We start from the raw sequence: 15731 nt of genomic DNA, 5'->3' as shown, positions 1-15731 counted from the left end.
GGATCAGCAAGGTCCAAGAGACTCGCCTTACACAGGGGAGTCAGGGCAAACCTGGAGCAACCAGGGGAGCCCAAGAAAAGCAAAGTTGTCTCTCAAGTGGACTCACAGGCCGGAGGCACAGGAGTCGCAAGAGGACCTAGAGCGATTTCACAAAGCAGCAGTCCATGGAGCACTCTGTGCGAGGAGGCCAGAGTTCTTTGTAGGAAATTGTGCCTGAGGTTTGGGCTACTCTGAGCCCAGTGCACTTGTTCAGGAATCGCCAACAAGCATATGCACCTGCAAATGAACACGGTGTACAGGGGTACGGGTATTGCAGCCCTCACGAGGGATTCTGGCCTCAAACTTGGTAAGAGGGCAGCTTGGATCTCGAAAGACGTAGAAACCCACCTCCTGTGTTGCTGGGGCCTTCGGAGTCCATAGGAGCTCAGGAGCAGCAGACCAGTCAGTTGAGATGTGGTGCCTGCAGTCGCAGGGGAGTGACTCCTTCACTCCAAGGAAGATCCCTTTGGTTGTCCTTGATGCTCCACAGGTCCTGCATGGAGCCTGTTTGGTGACGGGCACAGGCGATGCTTCAGACTGAGAGGGAGATGAATTCGGGCCCAAACGAAGTCCAGATTGTCCAGACGGTCGAAGTTCTGTGGTTTCTTGTTCAGAATCTTATCCATATCGAATCTAGGGTCCTACAGCCTAGTAAGCCATTTTGTACCCACGGGAAAGAGTTGGACAGATTCAGGAGACCCTCCCAGGGAAGGGTCTGGACAGTGGGGAGGTTACTCCCATGTCCTTTGTCCAGTTTTGCGCCAGAGCAGGAGCCAACGGCTCCCAGGACTGGTTTGAACTGGACCATGCACAGGGACACCAAATGTGCCCCTCATGCAGACTTTCGGTCGCTGGCAAGTGCACCCACCCAGCCCTAATACACTAAATCCTGTCTGGGAAGTGGTCAGATCTGTAACAGGATGCCTATTGTTCCACCTTCCTCTGCTCGAGCTTGGCTCAGCAGCAGGAGGGCAGAAATGGGTCTCTGGTCGGCAGCAACCATTTTGTGCTGCCCGGGACTAGAAGGCTGGTATCGGGAAGCCCAGGGGCCCAACGAAGCCCGCTTCTGAGTGATGGAATCTTACCTGCGACACCGGTTACCGGTGTGGGTATCATTCCTCAATGTTTGACACCAAACACGATAGGGTTACTTTCAGCCGTTTTAGAGTTGGTCATCACGCGTGCGCATAATGCCACTCTATATGTCGTAAATGGCTGCCGCACTAACCCGGGAGAATGGTCTCCGCAGGCTGCAAGGATGTCCTGCTCATGCAGTGGCACCCTTTCACTTAGTACCAAGCACCCTGCCTTCATGATTGTTAAGGCCTGCTTTAGGGGTGACTTATAGGTTTAAAGTATAGTGACCCTTGGTTATAGTAAACATATATCTAATGTGGTGCATGCACCAGCTTACACAGGCTGCAATGGCAGGCCTATAGTTCCATTTTGCATGGCTTCTCATAGGTGGCATAATACATGCTTCAGCCCACGGGAGGCCTCTGGGGTACCTATGCCTGTGGTACATGGGTACCATATACTAGGGACTGACAAGGGTACCCCAGTATCCAATCTGAAGAGTACCTAAGTACATAACATAAAAGTTTAGGGAGAAAGCTGATAGACTGGGGTCCTGATTAGCAGGATCCTAGTCAGACTAATCAAAAACAGTATCACATTTAGCAAAAAGTGGGGTTAATCATAAGAAGCAGACCCTACTTTCCTACAGTCAGACTTTATATTTTTTAGGATCGCAGCTAAGTCGAGATGGGGATTGCAGCCCTGAAGTCAGAAAACATTGAGTACTGGGAATAAAAGTAATGATTAGCCTGGACAAAGTGATAAAGAACAAAGACATCTTCCTGACAAAGGTATGAATTTTCAAAACAATCGTCTTTCCTGTAACCGTGCATGGATGTGAAAACTGGACTAATAAAAAGGATCATCTAAGAATTGACTCTTTAGAACACTGGTGCTGGTGAAGTCTTTAGTGTATCCTATGAACTGCTAGGAAAACGAATCAATCCTTACTTGACCAGATAAACCCAGAACTTTCACTAGAATTGTTTGATAAAAATGAAGCTCAAGTATTTTGGCCACATATGAGAAGAGAAGGCTCCTTGGGGGGAAAAAACCTGATCGGCATGATGGAAGGAAAACAGAAAAGAGGAAGATGATCACTGTGGTTAGACTCAGTCAAGAACTATACAAACCAGAATCTCCAAGACATAAAGAATTCTGATATTAACCAAAACTGGAGGAATTTTATCCATCGAATCGCCAAGAGTCGGACATTGCTGAATGGATAAAACCACAACATCATCGTAGGACCAAAATTGACGGGTTATGCCTCATTTATAATAAAGCAAAAGGAACAAATGATGGAGAGAATGCTGAACTATGCATATATGAACCCCCAGTCACAAAGATCTGGGTTTAATCCATCAGAACACTACACCACACCACCCCACCCCAGTTTGGACCCATCCATATGCAAATCAGTCTTGTCCCTGTTCCCCATTGGAACAGTCCAGCCCAAACTGCCAAGCCAGGTCCTCCCTGTACTGGAAGCAAGCATCCTGGGACCGGTTTCAGGGCATCACCCCAAATCAGCCAGGGTAGCTTGAATCCAGTAGTGCAGTGAGCATAGGACCCACGTCTAGGCATACGCTTCCTACTTCGGGCAAAAAAAGCAAAAGGAACAAATGATGGACGGAATGCTGAACAATGCAAACATTCACCCTTAGTCACAAAGATCTGGGCTTAACCTATCGTTCTTTTACTCACCACACCACCCTCAAGGTCTAACGTGTAATTTTTTGTAGTGTAGTGGAAAGGGTATGCCCAGACTCTGGTCCTGCTCCTGTGCTCTCTGCGCCACTGAATTCAAACTAGCCTGGTTGATGAGGGGGTGATGCCCCGAAATCTGACCCGGGATGCTTGTTTCCGGTCCTTGTCTTTGGTCTTGTGTTTATATAAAATCTGAGTTTATTTTTCTAACCCAGTGTGTAGTCCTTTTGTGGAGCTTCATTGTGTTAAGAGCCGTTGCACAGATACTTTAGACATTGCCCACCAAATTCAGCTGCTCAGTGTCAAGCTACCGAGGGTGAGCGCAGAATAATTTGGGTTGTGTTGTAACTTAACCTGACTAGGATCGTGGTCCCTACTTGGACAAAAGGTGGATACCTCTGCCAACCAGAGACTGGTTCATACTTTTTGGCGCCGGACATTTCCTTCCTAGACACTGCTCAGCCGGGCCCCCAGCAGCTCCAGCTGCAATGCTGCAGCCCGAGCTGAGACACAACTCGGGAGGAAGGGGGCCAGGGCCAGACTGGCCGTAGCAAGCACCGGGCAATCCCCCGGTGCGCCGCACGGGTGGGGGCCGTTTTTGGGCCCCTGGGGGCCGTTTTTGTTACAGGGCCGTTTTTGCAGCATAGCTGCAAAATCGGCCCTGTAACAAAATCGGCTGAAAACCGGCCCTGGCAAAGAGCTCGGCGGCACCCCCAACCAATTCCCCCCCCCCCCCTCGCGAGGGGGGATGGTGGGGAGGGGGGCGGCCGAGAACTTTGCCAGGGCCGGTTTTCGGTCCCAGTCCGGCCCTGAAGGGGGCTGAAGCCCTTGTAGTCCTATGGGCCTGAGCAGGAGTGTGCCTGGAATGTGTGACCCCCTTTCTATCACTCCACGGCTGCCCTGGGGGTCGCGCCCCACAGTTGGAATACCCCCTGCTCTAACGGATAGTCCCGTGTCACGGTGCACCTTGGCCTGGCCTAGACTGCCTCCCTTCATTCAGAGCTATGTGTAACTTCATCTCTGGAAGGCGGATTCTCAAAAGAAATATTTCAGTATGGCATACTAATAATCATTTGTTAGTCTTTAGCTCCATCTGCAGTCAATGTTGCGGTACGGCAGATATAATTTCTTCATAACGGCCTTCTCGAAAACGCTGCAGTAAAAGTGAAAGGTAAAAAGATAAATTACGATTCTATATTTTTTACCCAGTTTCCTCCTTTCTCCCAAAGGGAGTACATTTACAATAGTACTTTCCTCACACCCTTTTAAAGATGCCTAGTTCGTAGTTGCCCAGCCTCAATGTGAATACCACCACCCGCACATCGGAGGTGCGCAGCGCCGAACTATTCTATCCATTCAATCTAATACCGACCCCAGAATCTGACGGCTGACCCGTGTGGCGTCATTAATTCTGGACGAAATACTACAGATTTCATCATCTCTTAAGGAAAGCTTAAATGTATGTTCTGTTAGTGGCTATCCTCTTTATTATTTGAATAGCACAAACCTCGCCCGAGGGTGTTGGAGGTCTTTAAGAGAAGAAGACCAGACTTTACACATCTTTTTCTTATAGGTACAAGATATTAAGTTGTTTGCTGGCTCACATTGCCTTTTCAAAGAGCTCTTTCGGTATCCCAAAAGAGAAGGTTTTTAAACATTCCATTCTTCCTCCAGTCGAAGAAGTAAGTATTTGTCTCTCCCGTCAGAGGTAAAGCTGACTGAGGCCCTCCAGTGGCGTAACGAAAAATGACTCCTCCCTGCACCAAGAATGCAAAATAGTGTGGCACAAAGTCCCCCATACCTCACATACTCATTGACCTAGGTTGGAATAGGAGCCCTTTGAAGGGTTCGGGCTGGAGGAGGGTCCCTGAAGGGTTGCCCCCCCCCCCCCCCCTGCGCTACGCTCCTGAGGCCCTGCTATTGCAAATACCCGTCCAGCTGCCCTTCAGTTTGGTTACATCTTCCGGCGAACGTGTCTGGGGTCTGACTGTGTTTCTGATGTCCGTCACAAAAGGAGTTCCTTGTGTAGCCTCAGAGTTGAACCAGCTCTTTGGCTTCAACTGAGCAGGCAGGCTGAGCTTGGTCAAAAACCTTGACAGGAAACTTCTCTGTTTCTGTCCAATTGTTTTCTGCTTCTGGACAACAGACCTTGCCTCCATTACATATACTTGCAGGCGTTGCTCAATCGTAAATAAAAGAAAATAAGTGCCAGGGTCTAAAGTTCTTCTCTGAAGCATGCCACCGGTGCTGCTGAATGTCGGACACAGAGCACCAAGTCTGTTTAGCCTTGCCTTGATTCCGCCTCATGCCTCTTTCATCCACTGTCAGACACTCTTGCCCTCACATTTGCAGGTTCTTTTTAATTCCTGCTTTTTCACTCTCTCTGTTTTCCCATTTTTCTTTTCCCCCATTTGTGCCTTTGTCTCTCCTGTTCTTGACTTATGATGAAAAATAAGTCCCGGTGCCCAGAAGGAGACCTGGTGGGGCCCCCTGACTCAAAATAAGCACGGTTTGTGGGTAAATGATCTCGGGGAGGGATGTCCAGAGGAGCTCCAGGTTGCAGTGCTCTCTTCACGGCCTTGTATGCCTGGTCTCACCCACTCCTGTCCATAGAGGCTTTGCACAGCCTTGGCAACCTTTGCTGCTGATGCTCAATCTGGGCCATGTGCACAAATTATACACTGTAGAGTGTATGTTTCCTAGTACATGTATTTATCCGAATGGATGTCATTGTTTAAAGGCATATGCATTGCATATAACCTACAGAAAATCTCTATTGTCCGTAATGAGTGCTATAGTGCCCTAATGCTGTTTTATACAGCTGTCCAGAGCATCACCTTTCAACTGTTCTCAAATAGGAATATTTCAATGCTTCTTGCATCACTCTGATATATTTTGCAACATACTTCTGAGGTATTATAGTCTTTCAGTCTTGATGCAGCCAACACGTTTCAACCCTTTTACTGGCACGCAAGCCTGGGGCTTTATCAAAGCTGTCATTGGGGGATATGGTGAATAGACACTCTTAGTTTTTTAATTAGAATTTCGATTTATGGTGTCACACTATAGGCGAGTATACAGCACTCATTTGAAAACACTGTGCGCATGCTTTTTGAGTTTATCTTCATACAGGCGAGATGTGATTGTGTGATGTGGGTGATAGTATCAGATAATTTAAATTAATCTATATTCTTTTTCAAGAGGTTTTAATTCTAATGAACACGGCATGCACAGGCATGTTATAGTGGTATAAAGTTCTAGAAATACTTTACAATTTATCTATATTCTTGGATTCAATTTGGAGGTTTTGTAAGAACATATTCTGCAGTCCTGAAAATAGGCGTGCCAATGTGTTACCTCCTTTTCGTAGGTGTCAATATTATAAATGATAATATGCTTTAAAATGTATTACCTTTTGTCTTTCTGATATTGTATGCACTTCATGTTATAGGTCTAGGGTGAAAATAAGATGCATACATTAATTCATTGTTGCTGAACTTTTAAATAAGCTCCAAAGTGAGGCTGGGACATCCTCAAGTGGGCGTAAAAACAGAAATCTACTGCTATCATATAGTGTAACTGTATAATTAGCCTTGTTACAGAGTAAGGTTATTATTGGTAGAAAAAATAAGATTTAGGTGAACGTCTAGGGAACTGAAATTCCTGTTTAGTAGTTCAGAGTCCAATACCAGAAATATAGCTGTGGAAAATAAAGCTATCCTGACAATTAGGACAAATTAGTTTTCTCAATCTAAGCCAGGTCTAACCCCAATTTTATTTTAATTATCCAGACTTTATGGGTCAGTCAAACCAGTCAGACTTACCAGTCTCTGGCGAACTGGCCATTTATCATCCGTCTCTTAGATCCTGCTGTGGTGAAATGTGCTTTCGGTGTACTGGATCAAGCGCTATTTGAAAGTATTTCCTGGCTTAGTCTTATGGTTGTTTTATCCTTACTGTGATAACTTGTCCGGTCTGGAAATGGAACATCAATATGTTAAATGTGAAAGGTTGGGAAGAAGCATTTGCTAGTTTAGTCTAATTTTTGTGTTTGACTTTACCTTACCTCAATGGCTCACACTGCTGGTGGCACCATCTTGACATAGAACATTAACACGTAATTATAAAGGGTGGGAAAATGTATTTCCAGATTAATTTGGTGATGCTTTACGGATACTATAGTAAAGATCTCAGGGGTGTCAGACTCCGCTCCTGATGGCATCGTATATAGGCACGTTCTTTAAACCTTGTTAGCCTGGGCTGATACTAATATTAGCTGTGCTAAATCTTAAGGATTGGCATTCTTATTAGCACCATTTTCAAATTGTACATCAGGTTCATGGACAGCATAGAAAATTTATATATTGATTTTGGGGACTGATTTATAAATATACTGGAACAATTTGGTCCTGCAGGGATATCTGTTGAGGTATACTCTTTACCGGTTGAGTAATTCTATACTAGAATAGGATTGTAGTTATCCGATGTTCTATTTTAAGACATTAAATGTTCACAGTTACATATATGTATATTGTGACAGAATTCCTAATACATAAGCTATTTCATCTGTTCATGTACATGTGCATATTCTTTAATCATATTCAAATTTGTGGGTGTCCCTGTTAACATAAGATTTTTACCCCCAGTGATAGTGTACCTTCCCTTCACGATCTTCCAACTCTTTTATATTGTGATGTTGGGGAGAATATTCAGAAATGTTCCTTTTTAGGGTTCGTAAATAAGCAGTGTAAAAAATATATATTTTTGGTTCCCCATTGTTCAATAATTCGTCGGAGAAAAAGTATATGAACCAGTCTTCATTGTAACTAGTTATGTAGTTCTGCATCCTTGTTGAGTCCCAACTTCACTGTGTCAAGTTTCAGTATCAGTTCACTCTCATGGTTCTGGAGGGTCAGTTCTTGGTTTTCCCCCTCTTGGGTTTCTCCTTCATTTTCAATCCTGTCCATTGTTAATGTCAGGTGATGCTGATGGTATTCTTCATTGAGTCCTACCAATGGCAGTGTTTTATCAGATTTCTGGATATTTCTATAATGTTCTTAAATCCTGTGTTTGAGTGGTCTTATGGTGCTCTCTTTGTAGGTTTTGTTACACGCGCATGTAATAGTATATACACCACACGTGCTCCCACAGTTCATCCAGTTATTGATGTAATGTTGATACACATCTATTGTGAATTCCTTTGTTTTGTTTTTCCCAAGTTGACAAACTGAGTAGTTTCTGCCTGTGTAGAATCCTTTTGGTTTATCCAGAAATGTACCAGTTTTTCTCTTTTGTCCATGAAGAATGATCAATATAATTTTTCTCGCAGGTTTGGGGCTCTTTTGAACCTTATCTGAGGAAACAGTTGGATACCATACTGTACAGTGTTTACATCATTTTTTCCTGATATAGTGATGTCCATTGTTGTACTCCGTGATGATCCTGGTTTGTGGTTGCGAGTTTATTTTTCTTGAGTCTTGCAAAGGGTCAGTCCTGTTGATCTGTCCTGCTTGCTTTGTGTCAGGGTTATTGGGGTGTAGCCTCTATTGCTTAGTCTCCTAACAATTTCCTGGGATTTCTGCAGAATATCTTCCATTTTGCTGCAGTTTCTTCCTGATCATTGGAATTATACCCTGGGCATATTGAAGATGGTAGTTTTTGGATGGCAGATAGCGGCATGTAGGATTGAGTTTGATTGTGTTATTTTCCTGGGTATTTTACTGTGTAGTTGATGGTCTTTAATGCATAGTGTCAGATCCAGATAGTCTATTTTCTGCTTGGCTAAGGTGGATGTCACAGTTAAACCCATTTGTTGGTGGATATTTATGTTCTATAATGCTTCAATGAGAAGTGTGAGCCTTGCCATATCAGCATCATCAATATATCTTACCCTGAAGATAATGGTATGATTGACGTTTTCAAATTTTTAATTCCAAAGGCAATATTTTTGTATTTCACCCATTAGGATGTAGACATATGGAGGCACACATTTGACTCCCATCACAGTCCTGTGTTGTAGGTAGATGTTATTGTTGAATGGAAAGCAAAAATATTGGTATTCTCCTGGGGGAGGCCTTCTGTACTCACCTGCCCTCCCATAGGCAAACAACCCATGGCTCCCATTGACCCAGGAGAAAGTGGTCCAACGCACATGGACTCATCACGAGTTTGATGCACTGGGGGACCTCAACCCGAACGGCCATGTCCTCTTACAAACTGACGACACACATATGGACCATTTTATCATGCGGCACCTGCATGACACTGCGTGCCCACATCCCCCCTCACCCCTTAGCTCCTGACAATTTATCTCTGTTGACGTTATTACTGTTGGCTAAGAGGGAAATAGTGGTGCATTGGGGCAGTGGTAAATCGTCCTACTGTAAAAGCTTGGCTAACTGCTTGTCTTACCAGTATGATATACTATGATACGACAAGCGAAGTGTATGAGATGCTGCAGCCACCCACCTTTAGGCTGAAGGACAGTTGGCAACCTCTTCGGGACAACTTATTAACTCTTGACTCAGATGCCCCAAATTGAACAACTGTATGTGTTCTCCTGTGCGACTTCTACATACTATACTCTGTCGTCCTGTTTATACTACTCTATATGCCTGCCTTGTTCCCGACTGGTGTAACTTGAATGAGGTGTCCTGCTGTTGTTTGACTATGTGAATGATCCTTCTGGCAATTCTGATATACTGAATGTATTGCATGTCTAACCCACTTTGTGGGGGTTGTTGTGCCTGCTTCTTGTTCTGAAACATCGTAAAGTTATAAGAAAAAAGAAAAAAGATAGTCTTTCTGTATATTGCAATTTAATGTATTATATCTGCACCCAAATCCCCAGTCTCTCCTTGTGACAAGTGCCTTATTTAACTTCTGTTTTTCAGGTCAATGTTGAAGGTTAGGGTTGTTTTTTGATCCTCTAAATTTGTGAAAATGGTTTAAATAAACATGCAAATCAATATTAACTGCTGGTTTCCTCCTGTGCCCAGGTAACCCCTTTTTAGGTCTCGCCTGACCCAGCGCATGCGCTGGTCTGGCGAGACTTATAGAGAGGGCTCCAAAAAGTGCTACCAGGCCAGCCTAAAGCTACAGTGCATGTGCGCGGGCGCGCGCGCCGCGCTTCACCGCAGTTACTTTCACTTTCGCGGCCGCATGGCCGCTTTGATGTTTAATCGCGATCAATGCTTGTGCTGTTTGCCATTGCGAAGTCGGTTCTAGAAGTATACTTGTTTTATTTTAAAGTCCCGACTCTGCTGCCTACATTTTGCAAATGGGAAAGGCTTTTTTTTAAAAGTAACAACTGCGACTTGGAACCCTACATCAACCCAGATTAAGTACTGCAAGATTATTACACGCTTGTTGGTTTGAAGACAGTATACCTTCCTGGATGACAGACAGATGTTCGAGTGCCTTCTGGTCATCTGTCTTGAATTAAAACGGGGCATAGCTGTCCCATGTCTTGTCATCACAACGCCTTCTTTGCAAGACAAACCTTTTGCGCGAAAGAAGCACATTTAATAAATTTGGCTGACGTGTCAGCAAGGCACCTTCTGTTTCAAACCCATAGAGAATCTTGGTCACACACCTTCAGGACTGTGAGAACAGCTGCTGCAGAACTCATGTAGTGAGATCTAGATCACCCACTTCCAGTAGTGTGTGTGAGTAGAGCTATTGCACGACCTTTGGCAGTAACTTTTGTGATCTACTTTCCGAATTGTGAGCAGAACAGTTTCTGAATCCCCACGGAGCGATCTAGCTAACCCCCTGAACACTTGCTGCACTGCGAGCACTGTATGATTATGTTTGGAACGAGGGCTAAGCCTTCCATATACATTTACAAGCGAATACAGCAGCTTCACACCGTTTGAATTAACAGCCAGGTCTCCCGCCTTCAGCAGTCTACAAGCACATCCGCTTTCAGTACCTCACTTTAGTTGAAATACCTTTGTAAGAAAATAGAAACTTCAACCGCTCCAATTGTTAGCTAGGTGTGTGCCAAAAAGTATTAATGGGAACACAATAGCTTAAATGGCCCAAAAGATAAGACCTGACTCTTCATGTAGCAATGTGTGCAGAACAGTTTTCACAGCTCTGGCTTAAGGGTCATATCAGATTAGCAGTCTCGACTATCACACCACACTGTTAGCCTGGGTATTTCAGGGTTATTGGTAAGTGATGTATTCTCTTGTTTTGTACAGCTATGTGTCACAGTCCCTACCGTCACCTGAACAGATGTCATTCTTACAAGTCTGGCAACATGCTAAGTCCCTGAAACGTCAGTATTATCTCTACCCAAGTCATAAATACCAATCTGTGTCTGTTTGAGGCTCTTTGGGCAGGGTTTGTCTACTCTATTGATAGGCAGTGGGTTGCAGAGTGTAAAGACCAATGCCTTTGGTATGACACTAATACTTTGAGTACTTTAATATTTGATGTTGTTGAGAACTGTGTGAGTAGTTTGGGGTGGGTGTGTTGAATCTGAAGATGCTGGGGCCAAACAGTGCTGACACTAGACACAGCAGATTTAACATAATGTTTTTCTTTGTTGCTTTTCCTGGATTAGTGTTTGTCATTGTTGGTAAAGCTATATTTCTGGGCATGACATTGTGCACTCAGGTGGGGGTTCCCGGCATCTTTCGTTACTTGCATAAATGTGTACAAATCAGTGGTTGTCGGTGCTTATATTTATAGCACTGTAAAACAAGCATTGGCATAGCCAATAGGTCTCGCTTTTGGGACCTTATAATTATTTAGGTATACAGCACAATATCCTTGGTACACCAACATCAACTGTTGCATGGTTAAACACTTATAAGGTCACAATGGCAAGACCTATTGGCTATGCCAATGCTTGTTCTATTTTGTTGTGATGACCGGTTTGTGTAATTCATGAATGTGCAGTGTGCACCTGTTACATTTGTAGTGGACCAATGACTAGTGGACAGCTTCCTCCTGTTAAAGTGTACTATCCCTAGGATTCTATCAATTCAAAATTCTAAAAATGTGTGCTAATGTTTTGTTTCTCGTCCACAGCTCATGCAGGGTAAGATGGCGGATATGTACACTCGGTTGACGGCCAGTCGGCTCTACACATACAATGTGGCTAAGGCCTGCGACCAAGGCCATGTGAACGGAAAGGTGAGCTGTTCTTGGTAGACCTCCACGACGCTGCTGCGACTCTTTCCTACAATTGTTGTAAAACGTTTGCCTCATTATTTAAACCCATGATATGGCAAGCATGTAAGAATTTAAAGGAAATAAAATTATCTTTGCTTTCATTTTTCCTTTATCCACTTAGGACTGTGCCGCTGTGATTCTTTTCGCCGCTGAGAATGCAACACTAGTGTCTTTGGATGGAATTCAGTGTTTAGGCAAGTATAAAAATAATCAAAAACATTTCAAAAGGGACAAGGCCAACTTTGAATGAGGCTGTGCACCTTGGGGCCTCTGGTCTCACATCTAAAGCAATATCACCCTGGAGGTATGAACAGTTGCATCACTGAAGTCCCAAGAAAAACATCTGCATAGCTTGGCACTGTCTAAAGTGACACAAAGAGCTCCTGCAGTTACAACTGCAAACATTGCATGCCTTTATATGCATTAAGTATAATGTATGGATGTATATCTGTATGCACCGTGTAAGGTTTCACTACCCATCACATCTCCTCACAAAGGATATTCAAGCGATATGTTTATGTAAATTAAAAAATATTTTTATGTAAATTAAAAAAAAAACTACAGTATGGACGAGATGCTCTACACTTGCACAAGTGATTCATGGAACATTTCACAGAGAAGAAAGGTGAAAGTCTAAGGTATGGCTGTCCTAGTCTAGGTGGCTGCTAATAATATGAATACTAACTGGTTACACTTACAAGCCAAACATATCTTTAAAAGCATTAAATGCAGTTGAAAAGATGCAATACCGCCATCCATCATCATCATCATCATCATCATCAACATCAACAAAACTTTATTTCGGACAAAATGTCCTAAAAAGTGCATTTAAAAAAAAAACGACAAATGGATAAAAACAATACAAATAAACATACAATTTCAGATTTTAGAAATTCATAAGTCCTTGAGACCTAAAATTTGGACAGAAGATAACACAATTTAGTCAGAGAGTTCATGGTGCAATAAATATATAAATTAACTAAAAAGAAATTCTTGATAAAATAAGGAAACAGAGGTTCCTATATTTAAAAGTATTGCATGAATGAATAGCGGGAGATAGGTATACAGCATTTGTTAACAAACAATCAATTTTCATTCTGGGATTTCAAAAGGGCCCTTCTAGTGCACCATACTGAAAACAAAAAACCGGCCACCGAATAAACTATTGGGATACCCGTGTCCGATTTCAGAATCCTAAAAGCTTCAAGACAGGACTTGGTGCCAAGATTCTTGCAGATCTGAGCCAACCAACGGCTCCTAGTCTTCTGGTATCCAGCACAGCAAAAGAAAACATCCACATCTAGATGTCCCCATAAATATTACGTTGATGAGGGTTGCTGAATATTTGAAGACGTGGCCATTTGCTGCTTCTGTGATAGTCCTAGATGATCATAAGTTATGTCGGCAGTGATGTCATCTGTGATACCTAGTATGAAGTCACTTATGCACACAGACCACTCGTAGGCACACATACACAGCTATTTCGTGTCTCCATGTCAGGTGTGGGAGCAAAGCTGTATCCCAATATCTTAGACACCCCAAAAATCAAAGTACCTATAATTTCACCTCAGATGGTTTTCCCACTAAATAATTTGCACAAAAAGGCACCCTCCCTGACATCAAACTAGCAGAGTAATAATGTATGTAATTGGAACCACTCAATAAATGAGTTCTAGATTAGAGAAAAGTTAAAGGGTTTTATTACAAACATGTAAGAATACGCCTTACACAGTCATGGCCATCAGATGCAAAGTTAAACATGGAATATAAAATCAGTCCTAAATGAGCATCAAAATCAAATAAGGGTCGGACAGCATCCCCACTTAACAAGAAAGTATTCTTTGGTTTAACCCCAAATCCAGGGGGTGTTATATAGTATTCTTGCATAACAAATTATTAAAAACCTCAGAATTATCATAGTAGGATCATCAGCATCAACTCTTTAGCAAATCGGAAATATGAATTTCATTACCTTAACACACAAGCACTAGCCCATTTTAAGAAATCATTCAGCTTTTTCCATGTTAAAGCCATCCGGAGATGTTTGAACAGAATATAAAACATTTTACAGTATTGCTGTGCTAAATGAAAAAGACCAGCCTATATACTGGAACTTCAGCAGAACAGCCTTGAAAATTGCAACTTTCAGGAACACAGAAAAAGTTAATTGAAAGCTTCTTATTTATCTTGTATCCCAAACAGGAGGGCAAGTCTATGTATAATAAAAAAAAAACATGTTCCAAAGGATTTTTCCAAAATATTTCTAATATATTGGATAGCATGTCTCATATTCAGTTAAGTCAGTGCATTATAACAAAGTAAAAAGAAATTAAGGTGAGCTCTCAGACAAAGGAAAGAGTTGATAGATTTATTCATCAATGCTTGACCAATCGTTTTCATGCATTATTCAGTGAATGGCTGTAAAAGGAAATCTGTCAGACATCATTTCAGGCGGGGAGGTCGGGGTTACAGAGCCGACGGGCTATTGGGTCCCAACCAATGCTGTTTGAGGTAGTTTGCCACTGGTGTCCTTGGGTCAGTCCAACTATAGCTCTGCAAACTGGGCCATGTAAAACCCTTTTCACACTTGACTCTAAGAGAAGGGAGGTCAAGCAGTCACAGGCTTTTCAAAGAGGTAGTGTGATGGCAAGAGTTCGGTACTCCGCAATTGACCAGCAGACACAATAACTCGGTGTCCAACCGGTATTTGTCTTTCTGTAAAATAAAATACTTTTAATCACCCAGCAGCAATAATACATACTACACAATCCAATTTGTGAATACAGTGTGATTTAACCCAAAGTAATATCTGCCCTTCTGCCTCTCCATGATACCTCTGTAGCTGCTATACACCATCTTTCTCAGTGCGTCGTCCTGCCTGGATGACTCTTAGTAATAGTCCCCAGTGGTTATTGTCAGAGGCATGAATTCAGTACATTCCCCCACAGCGAGTACGAAGATTGCTTTGCTTGTTGTATTCAATGTTTGGTACGACATTTAGTTATGAAAGGCACTGCTTGCAGATTCAAAGTTTTAGTTCCTCATATCTGTCCTCCATCTTCACTTCGAATGCATATTTTTTTTTGTTTCAGGTGGAAATGGCTACATTAACGATTACCCGATGGGTCGCTTTTTGCGTGATGCAAAGCTGTATGAAATTGGCGCAGGCACTAGTGAAGTGCGTCGACTTGTGATTGGTCGGGCATTCAATGCACATTTTAAGTAATATCGGAGTACCAGCTCTCGGCACCAAGAAGCCTTCGATGAATACAGGGTGGAGATTTTGGGACTGTTACTTTCATTTTGTTCCCTTTCATCTATGCAGTCAACAAAGTGTGTGGCTGATTTACTAAACAGTCATTGTTATTTAGTAACTAATCATGGAAATTGTGGTTGTCGGAGGCAAGATTGTGCTCAAAGCTAAAGCTATATTTTAAGCATTTTCTCATGTTTTCTGATACCTAAAGACTTTGAAATGAATGTAATTATGTAAACACAAGTAAATTTATATCAATGCAGTACATGTTAACTTTTTTCACATTACATTGTGTTGGTAATAGAAGTAGTGAATTGTAGACATAGGGTAACCTCCAACTTCTTGAAGGTTCATCCTCTAGCCCTACCTCATTTTAAGATAGGTTATGTATGTTTTAGAAATAATCCAGAGGTCACAATTTGTTTTTTTGGAATGGCAAAATGTGGGAAGAGAGCGCTGTCTA

General features: G+C 42.7%; 1 protein-coding gene across 1 annotated transcript in view; it reads left to right on the top strand.

The window, feature by feature from the left end:
- The window catches only part of IVD (isovaleryl-CoA dehydrogenase), a 314006-nt gene extending 298476 nt beyond the window's left edge, over window positions 1–15530 (top strand). Inside the window, exons 10-12 of the mRNA XM_085626876.1 lie at window positions 11869–11973; window positions 12134–12206; window positions 15105–15530. Of these exons, the coding sequence (XP_085483002.1) occupies window positions 11869–11973; window positions 12134–12206; window positions 15105–15238 (312 nt within the window). The 3' untranslated portion in view covers window positions 15239–15530. The remainder of the gene's footprint in view (window positions 1–11868; window positions 11974–12133; window positions 12207–15104) is intronic.
- The last annotated feature ends 201 nt before the right edge of the window (window positions 15531–15731 follow it).

This window comes from Triturus cristatus, chromosome 9 (genome assembly GCF_964204655.1).
Source record: "Triturus cristatus chromosome 9, aTriCri1.1, whole genome shotgun sequence".
Lineage (NCBI taxonomy): Eukaryota > Metazoa > Chordata > Amphibia > Caudata > Salamandridae > Triturus > Triturus cristatus.
Note: the sequence above shows the minus strand (reverse complement) of the source record. Positions and strands in the feature narration are given on the sequence as shown.